The following is a 21,681-nucleotide window of genomic DNA, read 5'->3' as shown; positions in this document are numbered from 1 at the left end:
CCTGAAGCTTTGTATAATTAAATTCATAAACCATAATCACTTTGCATCTTTGGACATTGTTTTCCAAGTAAACAAATACTTTGAAGAGTTAGTGTATGCTTTATTCAGTCACATTTTAGATCTTATTTTACAGATATTATTGTTCTACATATATTTCTAAAGCCACTGTTCATCATTGAACTATCTGATTTTTTTTAGAGTCAGCGAATGAGGCACAGCAACCACTCTACAGAGAACTCTCCAATTGAAAGACGAAGTCTAATGACCTCTGATGAAAATTATCATAATGAAAGGGCTCGGAAGAGTAGGAATCGCTTGTCTTCCAGTTCCCAGCATAGCCGAGATCATTATCCTCTTGTGGAAGAAGATTATCCTGATTCATACCAGGACTCTTATAAACCCCATAGGAACCGAGGATCGCCTGGTGGCTATAGCCATGATTCTCGACATAGGCTTTGAGTCTGGAGAAACAATGAAAATTCATCTGTTGACAATTGCCATAGCACTGCTAGGATAAACCAATCATCTTACCTTGGCAAGTATAGCACAGCATTTACTGTGCTAATGGGCTGCTTTGATGCTAAGTAAGGGGCAAAAAAAAAATAAATAAATAAAGGATACACTATGCCCTTCAGACTAGATGGGTATTAGATGCCCAGTCATATAGGTATTTTTAAGTGCAGCATTTACATAATAGTACCTTTTGTTTTCTTCATTAGATTTAGATTACACATCAATTTGTAATTTAGGGTATTTATCAAGGCACATATAAAATAATTTCCCATGCTGGAAATTCCAAATGACCAGTTCCAGTTGGAACCAATTTATAAACCAATTCCTGTTGGAATTTGGGTGAATTGACTAGAAAGTCTACTTGAGCATGTTGCAATCAATTTTAAGAAATCTGAAAAAAATATTAAGAAAAAAATCAAAATATTAATAGGAGCCAAAACCAGCTGTGGTATTTATTTGCTGGAAGTTAAATTTACACTTACAGTTGGAATGTATAATCATTTTAGTATATGTTGACATTGCCAGACTGGCTTTTCAAAGTTACCAAGTGTGTGTATTGATCATGCCAAAAACAAAAATCTGAAATTAATGTCTCCCCAAATTTTAATATTTGTATTTCATTTTTGGCACAGCTGTTGTGATCAAAGTGTTTATTTTTGTTTAGTCACTACCGTTAGCTTATTTTATGTTGGCAAACAATAAACAAATTTTCTTTAGCACTGAGAAAGAAAAAAAAAATAAGTTCAAACATAGATGATGATACTAAATGAAAAATGGGGTGTTGCTTCCCTTTAAGTAATCCGAGCACAACTACATGCAATCAGGAATATGAGGTCAGATTGTGACAGGCAGAATGGGTATAGAACCTCCTGAATGCAAAGCTAAACAACTCCCATGAGAATTCCTAAAGCTCATCTACCCCAAACACCAAATCAGTGCTTCCTGCCAGTACAATTGAGTATCTTTCCATTGTTCCAGTCATCCCTGTCACTGACTATCTTCTTACCCTTCACTAAATTCATTATGCTAATGATTTTTGTTCTACTTGGACAAGCTCAATTTTGATATTGAAAGTTATACTGATATAAAATAGTTGGAAAATGAAAATAAATAAATGTAAAAGCTGGCAATAAAAGTAAACCCATAGACTGAGAACATATTTGCTCATTAAAATTATAACAATTTCCTTGAGGAGAATTATAAAGAATTTGGGGATTGAACTGCCTTAATTCTAGTCAACATTCCTCTTTACCTACTAAATCTTCAGTGTATCCAGAGGTTATAAATATGGTGGATGACTTTATGTCTAAGAAAATCAAAGAATACTGAGATTAACATGAACTAAGAAAGTATTGAAGTTGATCCTTTTATATGATATCCTAATATCTTTAGAAAACTCGTTCTATTTTTTATTCAAAAGTTCATAATTTATGCATTCTCCTAATGCTCCAATAGAGGCAGACATAAAAACTCTTTTTGACTGGTAGAGATCACAGTTTATTTTCTTAAATAAATAATTCTTTTTCTGTAATCCCATTTAATCCCCAAATAGTTTACTCTCTCCAGGCATAGAGCAGTATATAATATTCTCACCATGCAAATAAATTCCACTCTTTTGATTAATTATAAATATCTTGAATCCCATTTTGATCTTCCACATCCCTTTCCTTGTGTTCATTGTATGTATGTATCCCATTATGAACCCATTTATCCTATGATGAAGATGTCTATAATTATATAATTCCTCTCAAGTATTTAATACAATTAAAAATATGGGCTCAGTAAATTCTAAAAGTTAACTTGTGATACTGACTTGTGAGGTTATTTTGTCATTTAATGAAATTTGTAGAATTTTTTGTTAAGACATTTAAAAGCTGTATCATTAACAAATATGTAACCTGCCATTAATGAATACTTTGTTAAAGCACAGAAGAGCATTTTCCAGCAAACAGACTATACTTATTACATGTACAGCACATACTTGCATGAAAAAGAAAACATTAGCCAAAACATTTTTCTATATGCTTTACTGGTTTCTTGTTTGTGCGCATTAATGTACTTAATTGCAAAGAGTGCACCGAGGAGGTGTATAAATTTAGATTAGACAGCTATTCAGCTTTTTCTGTAGTAGCATTAGCAATCTGGTCATTTAACTACTTTAAGATATTTACATTTTATGGCAGGTAGCTGTAACAGCATTTACACATATATACTAGTCAGCAAGATAACCATCTTCCAGCTTTTAAGTCACTAGTTATTTTTAAAGACCTCTCAAAGACTTGTTTCTAAGTCTTTCATGTCATACCCATAAAGAGATCCACATTTGTAAACAAAAACGATGTCATTTACCATCCAATGTCCATAATCTGTTTTGCTTTGCATTCATATTAGAAACAATTTTGGAAGGGGTATAATGTATATTTTTTTGGTGGATCTATTTTAAAATTTTACTCTGGTTTGGCAAATTCTTTTAATTTTGTAGTGTTTTATCTACTCTAGATGAGTAATAGTTCTGCATTTTCCTTTATTTAGGTCTTAGAGTTACTTGTGGAAGTGATACTAAAATACAGATATAGTAAAAGGAAAAGTTTCATTTTTGCCAAACACATCAAACACCTTTGTCTTCCACACATTTTTTAAAAGCTGATTTTATTTAAAATTTGCAAATGATAAGCAAGAGAATTAAGAAATGTTTTTAGGCTGTTTTAACTTGTAGTATAAACCACACCTTTTGTCATTTAAGTCAGCAAATAAACAACTATGTAGACTCATGACAATATGAAAATACTATGGGAAAAAGAAATGCAATTTATTGATCCTGATGTTAACTCTCCAGGCTATAAGACTCCAACATTACAATCAACAATATTTTCCTGTTTATTCCCGTAGTTAAAGCAACACTTACACATGTTTATAAATGACTGATGATTCTCTTATCTTTATACAGTTCGATTGGAAAGAAAATTAAAATTAGCAATCTGGACTGTCTTACCTAATAAGAGTCTTAATTCTGTGACAACATTGCACTTACGTCCTTATTGAAATGGATTTTTAGAAATATAAAACAAATTCTGAGGACATTATTTGTTCCCTTTGGTTTATTATGTTAATTATTATTGTTGTTTGAAAAATGTATTTTTGGAATGTTAACCTCTTTTCATACCTGCATACTTGAACTTGTCTTTTGTGTGGGGGCCTTAAAATTCATAACAGGAAACAAGGGCAAGTGAAAGGGTAGGGGGAGGGGAGAAATTATGACAAAAGACGTTCTGCAAATTTAAATTCTTTTTGAATGAACACATCACAAAATGTTGTTGAAACCCAGGATGTCAATTAAGAATGTTCCTAGATAATCTTGATCTGCATGCTATTTTCTTAGTTACACAGTTTTATTTTGGTATTTGCTAAAAAATAAATAAATAAAATGCTATTATAGATAATGCCCTATATTTTGACCTTTATACTACCTCTTCTCTAGAGAAGACTACTTGTCTTTAAAGAGAAAAACCTTTTTCAATAAGTAGTGATCTAATATATTACTGCTAACCTTGCTACAAAGCGAAATGCATCAATTATCATAATGTATCTTACCTTTAGCTTTTAAAGTTCCCCAAATGCTTTTGTCACCCTTTCATTTTTTTTTTTTTGTTAGTGAACTTTTCTTTGAATATCAGGAGGCAAGTTTAATAAACCAGTCCCATCATAGGAAACAAAACAGCTGCAAGGGAATAGACTTTATGTGCATCTTTTTATAAATCTACTTCTAAATCTTAAAAGAAAAGATTTGAAGTGGTTAAGTTCAGCTAGTTTGAAAAATCAAATTTTGTTTATCCTTGACTTCTGTAGATCCTTAGCCACTTTTTGGGTAAATATATGCACTACTTTGGATTCCCCAGGTCAATGAAACATCTTTGTATGATGTTTCAAATAAATGCAAAGATACTCCTTTTATATTACTGCCTTTGTCTTTCATGACAATGTCACAGGCTGTTTTCTTAATGTATTAAATTCATCGTTGAATGACTGAGTAAAAACAACAAAAATTGTCTCATTACTTCCTGAAACCTTTAAAACTATTGATACTATAGCTGTGACTAGATTACTCAAGTTGAGTCTAGAAAGAAGAAAATAGTTGTTCTGTTTTAAATGATAATCACGGTCAAACTATTGTTTGTAAATAATGTTACAGTAGTTGTCAGACAGATAAAGATAATTTTTCTGTTGTTGACCTCTGCAGTGAGGTAGTACAATTGGCTATACAGATCTAGGTAGGTAGACAGAATTAAAACATTCAAAAATAGTAAATTATTTTTATTTCAATGAACAGTCTCAAATAAAATGTATCCTCCTATGGCAATTATTTCTGTCTACTTGTGGATAACCCAAATGCTTCATGTAATCAAGGAAATTTATGACAAAAGTAGAAAATATTTCATCAAATAATCTTGACTAGAGGCTGCTCCACCCACTTCCCTTGAAAACCATAAAAGAGTGAATAGCAACTTTGGGGACTCCTAGTTACTTATGGAATTTCCCTTTGTTTCTTTTGAAATATATAAATTGCAGAGACATGGTAAAAAGTGTGACCAATGATTATACAATGACTTGGGGGAATACAATGATGTTTCCTCTTTGAAAATTATGAGAAGTTAAATAAGAATGACAGAAGAACCAAAGGTGGCTGGCCTCTAGCTTTTTAATACTTTGTAAGTGTTCTTGGTTATGTTTCGAACACTTCAATTTCTCAACAAATAGCTATGTCTGTGTTTATGTAGGCACCCTGCTTGCCCTACCTGCATGCCACTTTCACACACTTTTAACTGAAATAAGTGTGAATTCTGTATGCATAAGGGATGTATTAAAGATGCAGGATCATTGATGCTATATTGTTGCATACTATTTTTTCATATGCCTTACAATATTTTCTGGGACATTATTAAAATGAAAGCATTTTATTGACAAAATAAATCTATGTTATTACTTCTAATCTGCATTAGCAGTAGGAAAATAATGTAGCAAAATCATATATTGTACAGTACAAAAATTATAAAAGATATATATTTTGCCAATAATATGAAAATAGATTGAGAAGAAAGAAGCACATTTGTTATAGCACAAACTTACAAGAAGATCCACTGTTAAATCTGGCAGTTGTATTTTGTAAAAGTATATAGGTTCTTTTATTAGTTTCATTCAATTTGTTCTACTATCTTTTTAACTTACTGCTTGAGACTTTTCCAGCAATTTACTTCATAGCCTTGCAGTCTATGGATATAATTTATTTTATTCCCTTTCATACAACCTATTATTATTTTGTAGTAATATCACAGTATATTTACTATTTTTATTTCTTCGCCAATAAAATAACAAAAAAGTAATGGCAAGTGAACTCATGGAGCTCCTGCGAATTTTGGATATGTTTGAAATTTTATATTTTTCACAGCCAAAAGTCAGAAAGACAAATATATAGGTCCCAACAACTAAAAAGAGAAATGGAAAAAAAAACTGGAAGAAGTTATTCTTTAATTGTTTTGTATAAATAATAATTTAAAAAAAACCACTAGCTTTATCTGTTTTTGGTTTTTATTTTGGAAGGAGGGAAAGAAACAAAACAAACCACATGAGTTCTAAAAATAAATATGACAAATTGATTTAAAAGATTTTCCCTAACTATTCTGAGGGCTATTGACAATCCCAGAATACTGCTGCAATGTTGGGGAGTGAGGGAGGGGGAATTACTTTTGTCAAATAATTTTTTTCCTTTCTTTAAATTTTAGTTATTTTCATAATTTACCCCCATTTTTCTTAGATAGGTAAATGTGTAACATTCTACAAGGCATGCTGGGTAAAATATACTATGCAAATGTACACAGTGCTGCATGTTTTGTTCTCCCTCTGCTTAGTGGCTTTAAAGAAAAATATGTGTTGTTATTTTTGTGAACCAAAACATTTAAAAGAGAAAATGCAGACTGCATGCATATAGTATCCTAATTTCTATGGATTTGTTTTATGAATTTAAATGTGTACAAATCAACTGCATTACATTTTTTTCTTTTATATAATAAATGAAAAAAAAAACATTGAAACCAGCATCATACTTCTCTTTTATTTTAGTAATAACTGGTAACTACCTATTTTACTCTCCTGTACCTCTTAAAGAAAAAAATTTAAAAGTTTTACCAAATGAACAGATTCAGTTAAATAACTATTTATTAAATATTATTAGGTGCTGCGAATGATTCCCCAAAGAAGTTCATTATTCACTCATGTGAATTAGAATATATTAATACATGTGTGCTCTTATTGTTTACAATACATCCCTAATGATTAATGTAGCAGTTTTAATGACATCTTAACTCCATCAGTATTACTGAGTTGGCATATGGCTTGTTTTATAAACTCACTATCAGCTGCCATGCTGACTTGATCATATATGACTTTTATCTCATTGCATGAACAGGAAACTCAAAGGAAATATATACTGTGTTGATTATTATCAGTACATTTAATTATAAAGTGATTTATTATAGCTGTTATTCCACAAGCATGACCACATTCATTCATTTGATCATCCAGGAAAGTAACCTAGACCCAACTACAAATAAGGGAAAGCAAAGCTTATTGTGACTCTTCTCTTTATTTTTTTTAAATCAAGACTTAATTTTTTATTCATTTTTATTAAGGTATCTTAATTGCGTAATTTAAAGGTATATAATGTTCCAACGGCAAATCCAACCAGTGTCAACTTCCCTTTATCAGTATCCCCAGGTTTTTTGATAACCCCAGCCTGCCTCCTGGACAGGCACATTTTAATTTTCATTGTTGTAGTTTGAATCTCATGCTTTTCAGTATTGTTGGTTCTGTTGATCTAGATATATCAGCTCTAAATTACTGATGTGTCCACAGCCTCTGACCACCTAACACTGTTACCTTCCATCTATCCCTCTGTATCTCCCTAGATTTCCTTTTTGTCCCTCTCATTTCTATACTCTAGTGTCAAGGGTAATTTATCTCCTCTAATTTCATTCAAGTGGACTAAAAGTGAAGATGTGGTCTCAAGAGGAATGCTTTCAGATTTCACCATTTGGACCTGTGCAAATACCAAGTCTCCAGTTACAGAGGCCTGAGTTTCTCATCCATGACTGAGCAGAAAGTTTCCTAGACATCACAAAAGGACCTAGGGGAGAGTAAAAAAGCATGTACGAAGCCTGTAGTTATTCCCATGTCAGCATACTTCAAGGGTGGAGAAACCCTATATATCTTAGGCCAAGGGAATTCCCTTTCTAATCTCCCCAATATGCCTATGCAAAAAAGAAAAAAAAAAAGCACAAATATAATTTTTTTGATTGTACTGTTGTTGTTGCTATTTTGATGTTGTTGTTTTGTTTTGCATTTTTTTGTGCTCTGTTTTGTTTTTTATTTTGGGATGGTGATTATTGTTTTGATTGTTGTCTTTATTGCTGTGGGGAGCTTTTCTCAGCGGTTATTTTTAGTTTGATTTTTTTTGTATTGTTGTTATGTTTTTCTTCCTTTTTCCCTTCCTTTTCTTAAAATTGATATTTTATAGCCTCCTCAGGACTCCTCCCATTTTTTTGCTTGTTTGACTTCTGCCCCTCCCCCCTTTTTTTCTTTTCCTCTTTCCTTCAAACAGAACCAATATAACTAGAACCATTATGTCCTTCCTGCCTCACAAATTAAAGAAGGGAAAATACTGGAGGGTACCAAGACCAAACAGTTGTATGATCATAGAATGGAAATAAAAAAAATTAAAAAATAAATAAAAAAAAGATCAGACTTAAACACCAATAAAAAAAAAAATAAAAAAAATAAAAAAAAAATAAAAAAATGATCAGACTTAAACAACCAAATCCAAGCCAACGACAAAAAAATCGATACCCAATTTACAAGTTAGACACAGAGGGGACTGCTATACTAGCAGACTGGGGGCAATAGAAGGGGATATGGGATGCATGCTGGGAACAGGGGTGGTGGGAGGACAACATTGGTGGTGGGAGGACAACATTTGTGGTTGAGTGGAATACCCCTGATTCAATGTTACTATCGTACCTAGAGTATTACTGTGAAAGATTTGGTAATACCACTTTGGGTCAAAATAAAAATTATTATAAAAAGAACTTACTTTGGGGCCAGAGGAGATAGCATGGAGGTAAGGCGTTTGTTTGCCTTTCCATGCGGAAGGTCATTGGTTTGAAACCTGGCATCCCATCATGGTCCCCCGATCCTGCCCAGGCAGCGATATCTGAGCGTGGAGCCAGGAGTTAACCTCTGAGTGCTGCCGGATGTGACCAAAAAAAACAAAAAAAAAATTACTTTTTTAAAATTACTTTCTTGATTTCTGTTTCATTAATTCTTCTGCTCTAGTTTTTATTTTTCTTCTTATTTTCTACCTACTTTTATGAATCACTTGTTGTTCCTTTTCCAGTAGTTTAAGATGTATGTTTAGGTTGTTGATTTAAGCTTTATATTCTTTCCTAATATACGCTTGTTAGTGTTATGAATTTTCTCCTCAGTACAGATTTTTCTGTGTCCCAAATATTTTGATAGCTTTTTTCTTCATTTTTATTAATTTCAAGGACTCTTTTTATCTTTGATTTTGTTGTTAATTATCAATTTTTAGTTCAGTTTCCAACTCTTAGAGTGTTTCCCACCTTCTTTCTCTGGTTAATTTCTACTTTCATGGCATTGTGATCTGGGAGAGTCCTTGGTATTATTTCAGTATATGAAAATGTATGTATTTTTCAGCTACTATGTTATTTTTCCTGAAAAATGTTCTATGTGCACTGTGTATTCAGATTTTTGGGGTTATGGGGGAATCCCTGTATGTGTGCATTACTTCCAGTTTTCTAACTCCTCATTTAGGACTTTTGTATCTGCCAATACTTAGGTTGATACATCTAGTGGGGAAAATGGAGTGAAGTCTTCCACTGATATTATGTTTCTTTCAATGTCTTCTTTAGGTCTGTGAGCAGAAACTTTATAAACTTTGCTAACCCTTCATGTGTCACATAAATGCTGATCAAAGTCAAAACTTATTAATAAATAGTGTACCCTGGATGAATAAGTAGCGTCCATGCCTGTAATGGAAACTGCTATTTGCTATTTGGTCTGATATATGTAGAGCTGTCCCTACTTTTGCTATTCTGCTATTGACTTATATGATCGTTTCCATTTTTTTACTCTGAGACTGTATTTATACTATGGATTTAGGTTTGTTTCCCTAAATTTAGTAGAAAATATATTTTGTTTCCTGATGCATCCAAACACTCTATGCCTTTTAATGGGAAAATTTTGTTCATTGGTATTTATTGATAGAAAGCTATGTAATGCCTTTTTTTTTTTTTTTTTTTTTTTTGGTTTACAGGCCACACCCAGTGATGCTCAGGGGTTACTCCTGGCTATGTGCTCAGAAATAACTCCTGGTTAGGGGGACCATATAAGATGCTGGGGATCCAACCACGTCCATCCATCCTCAATCAGCAGTGTGCAAAGCATAAGCCCTATTGCTGTGCTATCACTCCGGCCCCTGTAATGCCATTTTATATGTGGGGCTATTTTGCAATTGGCGATTTGCATTTTATAGGCAGCCTTTCAGTAATTCTTGCAGAGTTCTTTTTGTTATGGAAAATGTCATCAAAAAAATGTCGGGGCCAGAGCAGTGGCCAGTGGTAATGTGTTTGCCTTGCACACAGCTGACTTAGGACAGAATTTGGTTCGATCCCCTGGAGAACTATATGGTCCCCCAAGCCAGGAGCAATTTCTGAGTGCATAGCCAGGAGTAACTCCTGAGCATCACTGGGTGTGGCCCAAAAATCAAAACACACACACACACAAACACACACACACAACAAAAAACTATGTCATCAACTCATGTATCTGTGAATACTTTTACCCCTCCCTCCAGTATAAAGATAGTTTTGTAGTATAATGTACTTGAGATTGAAAGATTATTGTGGGGTTATTTGTCAGCACTTTGAATATGTCGTTCCACTCTTTTCTTGCTTGCATGGTGCCATATGAAAAGTCTGTTGTGATTCTCATTACTTCCCTTGTATTTGAAGGTTTTCTTCTCTTGAAGTTGTCTTTTGAGTAGTCTTTTACTCTCTTTGGTTTTTATCATTTTGATTACCATACTTCTTAGTATTGTTCTGAGTCAATTTTCTTTAGTACTCTTTGAGCCTTTTGAATCTAAGCAGAAGCCTCCTTCCAGAGATTGGAATAGTTTTGAACTGTTATTTCTTCTACATCATTCTTACCCTTCTTTTTCTCTGACTGGTATTCCTATAATTCAAAAATTATTCTTCTTACAAAGATTATTCCTGTTATTCTATTCTCTTCCATTTTTCTCTTTCGTCACTTCATTATTGCCGGAGGCTTTTGTTTTTTTCTTCAAACTAACTCACTGATAAGGTTTTCTAGTATTCAGAATTATGTTACTGTGGCTTGTTATTGTATAACCTAGCACCATCAATATCATTTATATGGATTGTTTTCATACTCGGAATCAATTCTTTGAGTTGACTGAATCTCTTTCATTGATTGCTTACTTTCCATTGCCATTGCATTGAGTGTTTATTTGAGCTCCCCTCACTAGGTTTGAAAATTTTGAGAACTTGTCTGAACTTCTGTCCCTGACAGATAATGGGGTTGAATTCCTTTGTCTTTTTATTATTAAAAGTATTTTTTTTAGGTGTTGGATTTACCTTGCATGCAGCTGACCCAAGATGGACCTGTGTTCGATCCCTGGCTCGAGGCTCCATAAAGGGTGGGCACATTTGACCTCGGCAAACACTGTCGTAAAAAGCTAAGCCCGTGTTTATGTCTCTATATGTCTCTGGAGCTGAGAGTCGCTGTATCCTGCTTCAAACCCCTCTTCGAAAACTATGCATTGCAAAACATGCTCATTGTAGCCATTAATCCAGATATCACCTCTGATTAAAAAATCAGCTCAGGGCCCGGAGAGATAGCACAGCGGCGTTTGCCTTGCAAGCAGCCAATCCAGCACCAAAGGTTGTTGGTTCGAATCCCGGTGTCCCATATGGTCCCCCGTGCCTGCCAGGAGCTATTTCTGAGCAGATAGCCAGGAGTAACCCCTGAGCAATGCCGGGTGTGCCCCCCCCAAAAAAAAATCAGCTCAAATTATTTTATATATTTTTGTTTTACAGGTTAAAGTTGTTTTTTGTGTTTTTTTTTTTTTTTAATAAAGATACTTTTTTTTTTTCTCCTGGCTTTGTCTCAGAAATTGCTTCTGGCAGGTTCAGGGAACCATATGGGATGCCAGAAATCGAACCCAGGCCCGTCCTGGGTCAGTCACGTGCAAGGCAAATGCCCCACCCTGTGCTATCGCTCAGCCCCTAGCAGTGAATAAAGATACTATTTACAGTTGCGCGGGGGCGGGGCGCAAAAAATGTCTTCTTCTTCCTAGGGGGGCATGACAGAAAATAATTGAGAAACATTGCCTTAAGGAATGTTGGCCATGTTTTAATAGGTGATTGGAGATTAGTTTGATTATTTAAAAGTTCGCTTTTACGCACCTTTAGTCCTTCATTCTAAAGTAGGACTTATTCTTCGGTTAATTTTTTATAAGGTCTTTGGGCTGTATTGTTAATGGCTCAGTGAATTCTCTCCATATGGCTGAAGAAAACTAAAAGGATCCTTGGTCTTTTGTGTATTCAAAGAATTACTTGTTTCACTTTTTCTTCCTTCAGAAATATTTATTGGTCAGTTTCATGGAATTTCTTATTGTACTCATTTAAATTAATGCAGTCAAAAATCACTGACTCAATCTATGGAGATTTGTTGAGCTTTCAGCTGTGTTTCCCTCCTTTCAGTGTTCTGCCTCACATATTTTAGTGTGTTAATCTTTTGAAATCTTTTGAAACCCTGAGACAAAACAAAATAAAAAAGAATTCATAGTCAAGAAGAGGTTAAAAATAAAATTAGTAAAAGAAATAAAAAAATAAAAAAATAGAATTAATAGTATATTGTTGATTTTTAGAAATTTCATTCAGCTTTTGCAGATGTAGAATAGGGCAAGGATAAAACAGTTCAAAATGATTTTTTGTTTTGTTTTGGGCCACACCCAGTGGCACTCAGGGGTTACTCCTGGCTCTGAGCTCATAAATGGCTCCTGGCTTGGGGGACCATATGGGATGCTGGTGTGACCCAAAAACAAAAACAAAACAAAAAGTTCATATGTTCAAAGAGCCTCCTACTTTGCATGTAGGAAGCCTAGTTTGATTTCCTTTACTTCATGAACCCTGAGCTGGGAAGGACCCAAGCGAATAGCCCATGATAACCCTTGCTGTGTGTTGCTCAAAGAAATAAAAGCAAAAGCAAAAACAAACAATAAAAAACCCCACCTAAACATATTCTAAATTTCAACTAAATATCTGCAGTGGAGCACTGATCAGGATGTGACTCTTGTATGCCTCAGTTCTATTGTTACAGGTCTATTCAGGGAGACCAAAAGTACAGACACCAATTCTTTAATCTTGGAATTGGAGTGACAGTTTGAAAGAACAGTGAGACCACACTGTACAACGAGTAATCGCATAACATACCGGATTTTGCGGTTCAGCTTTAGGGATCACTAGTTTTAAACACAAAATAACTTGAATGGAAGCCAGGCTGACCTGAAAAGTGGAGGGAGCTAGAAGAGTGGAGAACCCTGAGACAGGCCTAAAGAGATAGTCTTTAAAAAAGAGAGAGAAAAGAAAAGAGAAGAAAAGAAAAAAAGGACAATAAAATAAAATGAAAAGAAAAGAAAAGAAAAAGCTAGACTTCATCTGGACGTCCAGGAGGCTTAGGAAAATTGTCAAACTTCCCTCAAAGACCCAAGGCTGGGCTGAGCTCTCCACTAGCCCCCTGCATAAGTACTGGCGTGCTAGGTTTTAAGGGGTGAAGATTTGGACGAGACATGAAGCATGAGATGGCATGTCTATTTTGGACCAAGTGCTGAAATTTTGGGGTGTGTTGTGTCTGAAGGGCTGGGGATGAGCGCTGAGCTCTCAATCCAATTACACTACGGCTGTTAGAAAGAAATGTAGAGAGGCCGGAGCAGTGGCGCAAGCGATAAGGCGTCTTCCTTGTGCGTACTAGCCTAGGACTCGGTTCGATTCCCCCTGCGGTGTCCCATATGGTTCCCCCAAACCAGGAGCGATTTCTGAGCGTAACCAGGAGTAACCCCTGAGCGTCACCGGGTGTGGCCCAAAAACCAAAAAAAAAAAAAAAAAAAAAGAGAGAGAGATAAATATGGACACGACCACAAGCGACAGCGCGCAACCCGTCCCACCTCCCACAGCCGCACAGCCACGTCCCAAGGCACAACCGCGCGGTCCTAAGGTCTTCCCGATATGCAAATGAGCAGACCCATCCGGTGGCATTTTCTCCCAGGCCCCGCTCTCGCGCGTGCGCACTACCCTCCGAGCTAGCCCCGCCCCTACCTCCCCCGCCCGCCCGCGTGGTCGCCGCCACCGCAGCCGCCCGTGAGGAACTGCGAGGGGGGGGGGGGAGCGGTGAGGGGAGGACGGTGGCCCGCGAGGCTCGTTGCAGACAACGCGGCGGCGATGTCCGCGAGCCAGGCGAGGGCCGCGGCGGCAGCGGCAAGGCCTCGCGCGCGGCCGGGCGATCTGGGCATCCGCCTCCATCCAGTTCCTAGGAAGCGGCTCGGCGTCCATCGAAGGAGAATCGGCAGCGGAGGCGGAGGCTCTGGCTCTGACGCGGCTCTTTCCTCCCCTTCAGCCTGAGCCGGGGGAGGAGGAGGCCCGGGGAGCCCGGGTGTCTGTCTGGAGGGCTGGGGGGCGTTCTCCGACCGAGAATGGGAATTCTCCTCACCAGGATCTGGAGACTGTTCAATCATCAGGGTGAGGGCGCGGGCCCGGGCCCGGGGAGTACGGGTGGGGGCGAGGGCCAGAATTGGCCGGGTTACGGGGGGCGCGGAATACTTCCGGAGTGTGAGCGGCCGAGTCCCGCGCCAGCTCGCCAAGCTCTGCAGCTGCGGGTGGGCCCGGGGCCGACCATCCCAGTCCCGCAAGTGCACCCATTGCTCCGAGTTGGGAGGGTTAGTGAGCAAGGTTTCCTTGCCCCACATTGGACGTGCCGGAATGTAAGGCTGGGCTGAGCTCTCCGCTAGCCCCCTGCAGAAGTATTGGGTGCTAGGTTTTAAGGGGTGAAGGTTTGGAGACTCCCCACTCCCCCCCCCCCCCCAGCGATTGTGGGTTGCAGAATGCCAACAGCTGCAAATAATCGCTCTAGGCTGGATTGATATTCTATGGGGTGGGTGAGCCTTCTCAGCACCTTGACCCTCTGTTGGGGAGACCCCGCTCACTCTCCCACATAGAGAGTGGTGGCCTGGACTGTGCTTTCCATCTGTCTTAGTTTGTGTGGGTGATTAAGGTTAAGTTTGAGGTCAGTTCTTAGGTTGTGTTGTATGCACTAGTTTGGAGGGGTCTGGGGGTACAGAAGGTGAGAACTGAAAGCTTTTTTTCCAAACCCCACTATGTGAAACACTTGTTCACCTTAGGTAACTAGTGAGCTTCTTAGCACAGGGGAGTACCTACTTTTTTTTTCAGCTACTACGCCAGTGTTTCCCCCCTGAAATGCTTCTCTGCTTTATTGAAATCTGTTACAAAATGAGTGTAGGGGACCGGAGGTAAAGGCTAGAATTTGAACAAAGTCTCCGTTGTCATCCAGAGACACTATAGTTTGTGCCTTACTTTTTGTTTCCTTTTAAGCCCAGTGGGATGATTCATCATTCCTGCTGTCAGTAACTTGGTTTGCATTCTGTGTTGTCATCGGTGGTGATTGTTAATTCCCAGATTTTCCCTGTGAAGACTTAGTGAATCGTGGCATGATCGCACACACGGTACAGTCACTACTACAATCAGAATACAACCACTATCCTCACTCCTTCATGATCCTCTACTTTTGTCAGAAAGGTTAGGGAAAGGGAGCAGATGTGGACGATGATAGTATTAAGATGATCGTATTGCTCACATGATGCCGGATGAAAGAGCAATATTTTAAGATAATTTTTCTGAATATGGAATTTTTCACAAAGAGATAGTGAGCTTTAACCCACACTGTCTCTGGTTAGTTGGTTTTGTTGGGCCAGGCCATATGGGACCAGTTACCTTACCTCTAATTTCTAAGTGTTGTTAGGTAACTAGATCTTGTGGTGGGATTCTCTAGGTCATGAAAATTTATTTCATCTTCAGGTCCCCAAAATTGAAATTTATATTGCTGTAAAGCTGGCTGTGCTTTTGGTGGATAATCTGTATTCCTTATTATTACATATAAATAATATAAATAGTTACATATTTTTTGTGAAACTGGTGTTTAAAGCCTGTCCTGGAATATATTGTTTGCTTTTTGTTTTAAATTGAATTCTAATACAAGGAAATTTAGATTTTCTCACTTTTTTTTTTTTTTTTTTGGATTTTTTTGTTTTGTTTTGATTTTTGGGCCTCATCCGGTAGCTCTCAGAGATTACATTTTGCTCTGTGCTCAGAAATCGCTCCTGGCAGGCTGGGGGGAACATAGGGGATGCTGGGGATGGAACCTGGTGGCCATGTGCAAGGCAAACACCCTACCCATTGTGCTATCTCTTTGGCCCACCACATTGTGTTTTGAGATAGTGATATAAAACTATATCCTTTGGTAACCGAAGAATAAATGAATTTACCAGTGGAAACTTTCTAATAGTAAATAATAAAGATGTGTGTATTGTTACTACTCAAAACAGCTTATAATGGTGTTATTACCATTACTTCATGATCTCACTTAATAGTTTTTCCAGTTTAAGGAAAATTTTGATTGGTTATTAGTAGAAGAATTGGTGAATAAAGTTCTAGAAATTTGGGTGTCAATATTGTGCAAATGTGAACAAATTTTCTTTTAGTATAGTCACTGCCCAAAATATTTATCATAAATTTAATATCAGATATGTTAGTGTTTGTGATACTGTGTTGAGTTTCTGTTAGCTATGTCTTGGTTTTTTACTCATGTTCCAGAAGTACAGAACATGATCCTGTATTACTTTCATATAAAGTATGAAAGTACTTGAAAGATTTGGGAATTTCAGAATTTGCCATTATGATGATACCATCAGATGTCTCTTTTTTTCTCCCTGAATTTCCTTTAGAAGAGCATTTTCAGTGTAAGCTTAGGTGGGTTTGAATGCACACTTTAGGCCAGTGGTCCTCAAACTATGGCCCACGGGTCACATAAGATATATGCAGTGTGCATAAGAATTTGTTCATAAGTTTCATTTTTACTATAGTCCAATGGTCTGAGGGACAGTGAACTGGCCCCCTGTTTAAAAAGTTTGAGGACCCCTGCTTTAGCCGGTCCAACTAGAAAAATCAGAGGCCCCATTTAGGTGATTTCTAAATTTGGTAGAGTGCAAACTTTGCCCTGGATGCTTTATATACATTACTTTAAAAGTTATAGCATTCCTTTCACTTTTTTTCTTGAAAAGAGGACAAAACAGGTTTTGACCAAGTAATTTTTCTGTACCTCGTAAATGTCACAGCCAGACAATGTAAAGCAAAGAAATTTATTTGCTGATGGCGGTTTTAAAGAGATTTGCCGTTTTATCCTCTGAATTGCGTTTCCTTTTACGTGTTTCTCAGTTATAAAACTTGAAGTCTTTACCTAAAGGAATGCCATTAATATCGTTTTATATGGAAGGACTTGTTTTTGGTAGCTTGTTAATTAAACAACTTGTTTTGAGCATCTATTTTTCTTGTAACAGGTTAGGTGGTAGGGATAAGGTGGTGAACAAAACTGACAACTAACCTCCCCTTTTACTGGAGCTGTGTACATTCTATTGGGAGGCTGAAAATTAGTTCCATTTACATTAAAAATACTTAACAGTTTTGGAGTTAAACATATTTAGTTCTAATTGTCTTAATTTGATAAGTTGATTTGTCTTTCACTTAGTTGATTTGCTTCTCAGTATCCCTGTCAGTTAGGTCATATCATTGTGTATATCATTATAGTGGGCAAGGTAATTGAATATAGTAATTATGATTAAAATGGATAAACCTGAGGTTTTTACCAAAATTCTAGTACCAGTTAGTGCTCTTAAAAATCAAATAAAACTCCTTTCTTCGTGAGAATGATTCTTGTTGAATGAAGAACATGTGAAAAAATTGTGATATATCCCATTTATAGCCTTCTAGCATTATTCTGATTGATAGAACAGGAACCCAAAGTTATGAATGAGAGCCCCTAGGGCCTGGCACTGGGAAATTCACCTCTGCTGCTAGTGTTTCTGTTGTGCATAAGAGTTGGGAGGTGTGGCAAAAACATATGAAAGGGAGAGTAGCCAAATGGGTGGAATGAGCTATAACATTTTTAGCTTTAGAGTAACCATCATGTGCGCTGTGATTATACTTCTTCTATAGGTTCTTCTAAATGTTTATCTTTTGCAAGCTGGTACAATATTAATTTAAGCTTCCTCAGGACAGGAGTAAAAGTTTTTGTTCCAACAACAGAGTGCTCTCTCCATGTTCAGTCCTGCTAACCCTTCCATGATGCTGCGAAGCAGCTAGAGTTTTGCACTTTCGTTGATAGATTTGATTTTGTTTTGGTTTATTGTATTTTATTTTATTTTTGGTTTAGTAGATTTTAGAAATGAGGTGCTCCATTCAGTTACCTCCTGCTTACAATTTTATTTCCAGTACTCCATAGAAACAATTTGCAGCAAGATCCTCAACTGCTCTGCTGCTCTGCCACTCTGTGAGACTTGCCCAAAACTTTCTAGCAAGATCTGAATCTTAATCCTAGGGGCTTGAGGTGCAGGCCTTGTTTCAGTCTACAAGTGTGTGGGTTCTCCTTATATTTGTCATTCCTAGTATTTTATAGCTAGTCCCTCATTAGTCTCCTATAAAAGTTCTTTTCCTGGGGCCAGAGAGCGATTTCTAAGCATAAAGCCAGGAGTAATCCCTGAGCGCTGCCGGGTGTAACCCACCCCCCACCCCCAAATTCTTTTCCTAAAATTAAGCTTTGCAAATTCAAATTATTGTGTAGTGTTTATTTCCTAATTGGATTTTTACTTTTGCTGTGTGTAGTCACTGCTTTTTGTTTAGAAATCTTAGTGCAGAAGAAAAACTTGCAGGATCAGCGTGATAGTAAAATAGGGGGGGATACTTGCCTTGTACATGGCTGGTCCTGGTTTGTTCCCAGGCTTTTCATGTTGGTATCTACCCTCCTCCAGCATAGCCAGAAGGATTCCTGAGTGCAGAGCCAGGAGTAAGCCCTGGGCACTAACAGGTGTGGCTCTAAAACAAAACAACACTCAGGTCCCCTTTATCCCCCAAAGAAAAACCTCCCACACACATAAAAGAGAAATTTAGTTTTTAACCTAAAACTACATTATTGTTAGCCTGGATAGTATTTTCAGACTTTGTTTTTTATTGAGAACACTGACTTTGAAAGTTGAGGGTATATTTTTTGCTTTGGCTTTAAGATCATCTCTAGTGGTGTTCAGGACATACTCTTTTGCCTCTGTGGTCAGGGATCATTCCTGGTGGTAGTTTGGGCATCCTATGTGGAATCAGGAATCAAAGTGGGATTGGCAACACATAGGCAAGCTCTTTAATACCTAGACTATCTCCAGTCCCCCAAATTGAAATTTTTAAGAACTAAAACAGTTTTATTAGGAAATAAGGGAGGAGAGAAAGTTCTATAAAGGAAGAGAAATGTCACATCTCTAACTAGATGTGGGTACCTAGAATGGAGTGTGCCCCAAAAGAAAAGAAGTAAAGGAGTGTGGGGATTCCAAGATGGAATAAAGTTAAAGAGTTGCATCTTCGAGCTGGAAGAACCACAGGAAGATTTTTATTTATTTACTTATTTATTGCCTTTTTTTTTTAACTCACAGTTAGAGGTATATGTATTGACTTTTAGAACCTGGCAATGAAAGGAACTGCTTGGTTGTCTTGCAACACATTTCTACAACCAAACAATAAAATGCTGATTGGGAAGCTAAAACTGAAATGATAATTTCATGTAAGTAACATAGCAATATAGAGATATTCTGGCTTACCTGAGTAAACTGCAAAAATGTAATAGCATAGATCTTCTAACAGATTAATATTAGGGGCCAGAGCAATAGTATAGCAGGTAGGGTACTTGACTTGTACACAGCCAACTTGCGCTCCATCCCAGCATCCTATATGATCACCCAAGTACCTCCATGTATAATCCGAGAACAGAACTAGGAGTAACCCCTGAGCATTGGCAGGTATGGCCCAACCCCCTGCCTCCAATGTTTTAGTAAACTAATGAATCACATGTATAAAAGAATTGGAATAGCCAAAGGATGTATTGTATTTGTCCATAAAACACTGATGGGTAGGAGTAAAAGAGGGAGGGGTGGAATTGGCTGAGGGAAGTGTCCTCTGGTGAATGGATAGGTATTGAAACATTGTGTGCCTAAAGCCCAATCATAAAGAGCCTTGAATTTCATGGTCACTAAATTTTAAAAAATTGTATGCTACAACCAGCAATATTGAAAACTGCTTTGGATTCTAAATGCAATTTTAACAGTAGCAAAATACTTTGGAAAAAAAAGTATTATTCTTATTTAGAACATGTGTTTTAACCTGTTTAAGTTTTCTTTTTTATTTGTTTTTGGTCACATCTTTTAAGTATTGCTTAGGGGTTGCTGAGGGCCACTCCAGGCTACTCAGCCAATGAGCTTAGTGGCCAGAGGATACCTCTTGTGTTGGTGTCTGTCAGTGTTCAACACACCCTGGTGGCTGGGATTAAACGTAGGCACCTTGCGTGCACCCTGCCCTATGTAGACTCCCTGGCACCTAGGACCCTAGTAATTTTAAATTTAAAGCTGCCTATTCAGAGAAATTAGCAATTGATGAAATGTGTTGATTAAAATTTTATTACTGATCTTCCAATTTTTATATAGCAAGAATTACTTGTATTACAAATTCCCTTCTGTAGTAAATGAATAGTGATTGTTTGGAAACAACACCTACTATCTGACTTAAAAGGCGACCCCTGCCTTTTGATTTTTGGGCCAAACTAGGCAGTAGTCTAAGATTACTCCTGGCTCTGTGCTCACAGATCCACTCTTGATGGGCTTGAGGAACCATATGGGGTACCAGGATTTGAATTAGGATTAGGCATGCAAGGCAAGTGCCCTACCGACCGGACTATTGCTCCAACTCTTTTTTTTTTTTTTTTTTTTTTTTGGTTTTTGGTTTTTGGGTCATACCCGGCAGTGCTCAGGGATTACTCCTGGCTCTATGTTCAGAAATCACACCTGGCAGGCTCGGGGGACCATATGGGATGCCGGGATTCGAACCACCATCCTTCGACATGCAAGGCAAATGCCCTACCTCCATGCTATCTCTCTGGTCCCAGCTCCAACTCTTGAACATATTTTATCTTAAAGATCTCTATGCTCTATGAAATTAATATTAATACATTTAATAAGTATTTACCTGTGTCAGAAATCTTAGGATGATTAAAACTCCAGTAAATAACTCATGATCTGTACTTTGAAGGATGTTCTTAGAATGGGGACAATTGCATTCATATAGTGAAGCTGAGTGCCATATCAGAGGGATTTTTAGAAAAGCAATAGAAAGTGAAAGAAAGTAATTCTCGGAATGCTAAACATTAAAAGATTAGTATGAATTTCCTAAATGGAGAGTTAGAGGGGATTAATCTAGCACAGGGAAAGCTATATCTAAGATAAAGAAATGTTTGCTTTGAATATTTGTAGCAATTTATATGGGAAGTGGTGGTAATGCCAAAAGATAAACCTGAAGCCTATTCAGTTGTGACTGCCTTTAATTATAATACACAATGTGTATTGAAATGAAAACTCATCACTTAAATAGTGGCATTTTAAGGCTATATGCCCTGTAAAAATTACTGCAAGAACTGGGCTAGATAACTCAAATGGGCTGAATTCAGTGGACTGAATGCATGCAGGAGACTTGGGATCAAACCAAGCACCTCATGTTTTCCTGAGTCCTACCACTGTGGCCCAGAAACTGAAGATAAAAATAAACAAAAATGAAGTTGAAATTTGGAGTTGATGAGAACTATGGAAGTACAGGGGAAGGAGGTAATTAATTAGTATATTTTTGAGATGGACTCATCAACGAAACTTTT

The 21,681-nt window shown here is 37.1% G+C and overlaps 2 protein-coding genes across 5 annotated transcripts in view; both read left to right on the top strand.

The window, feature by feature from the left end:
* Positions 1-6,603, top strand: part of CACNB4 (calcium voltage-gated channel auxiliary subunit beta 4) — a 356,270-nt gene extending 349,667 nt beyond the window's left edge. For all 4 annotated transcript variants that reach the window (XM_049773007.1, XM_049773008.1, XM_049773009.1 and 1 more), the window contains one exon: positions 199-6,603. In XM_049773007.1, coding sequence (XP_049628964.1) covers positions 199-459 — 261 coding nt within the window. In that variant the 3' untranslated portion in view covers positions 460-6,603. The remainder of the gene's footprint in view (positions 1-198) is intronic.
* A 7,471-nt stretch (positions 6,604-14,074) lies between these two features.
* ARL5A (ADP ribosylation factor like GTPase 5A) overlaps positions 14,075-21,681 on the top strand; it is a 29,995-nt gene continuing 22,388 nt past the window's right edge. Inside the window, exon 1 of the mRNA XM_049773047.1 lies at positions 14,075-14,396. Within this exon, the coding sequence (XP_049629004.1) occupies positions 14,351-14,396 (46 nt within the window). The 5' untranslated portion in view covers positions 14,075-14,350. The remainder of the gene's footprint in view (positions 14,397-21,681) is intronic.

This window comes from Suncus etruscus, chromosome 5, assembly GCF_024139225.1.
Source record: "Suncus etruscus isolate mSunEtr1 chromosome 5, mSunEtr1.pri.cur, whole genome shotgun sequence".
NCBI classification, from domain to species: Eukaryota; Metazoa; Chordata; class Mammalia; order Eulipotyphla; family Soricidae; genus Suncus; species Suncus etruscus.
Note: the sequence above shows the minus strand (reverse complement) of the source record. Positions and strands in the feature narration are given on the sequence as shown.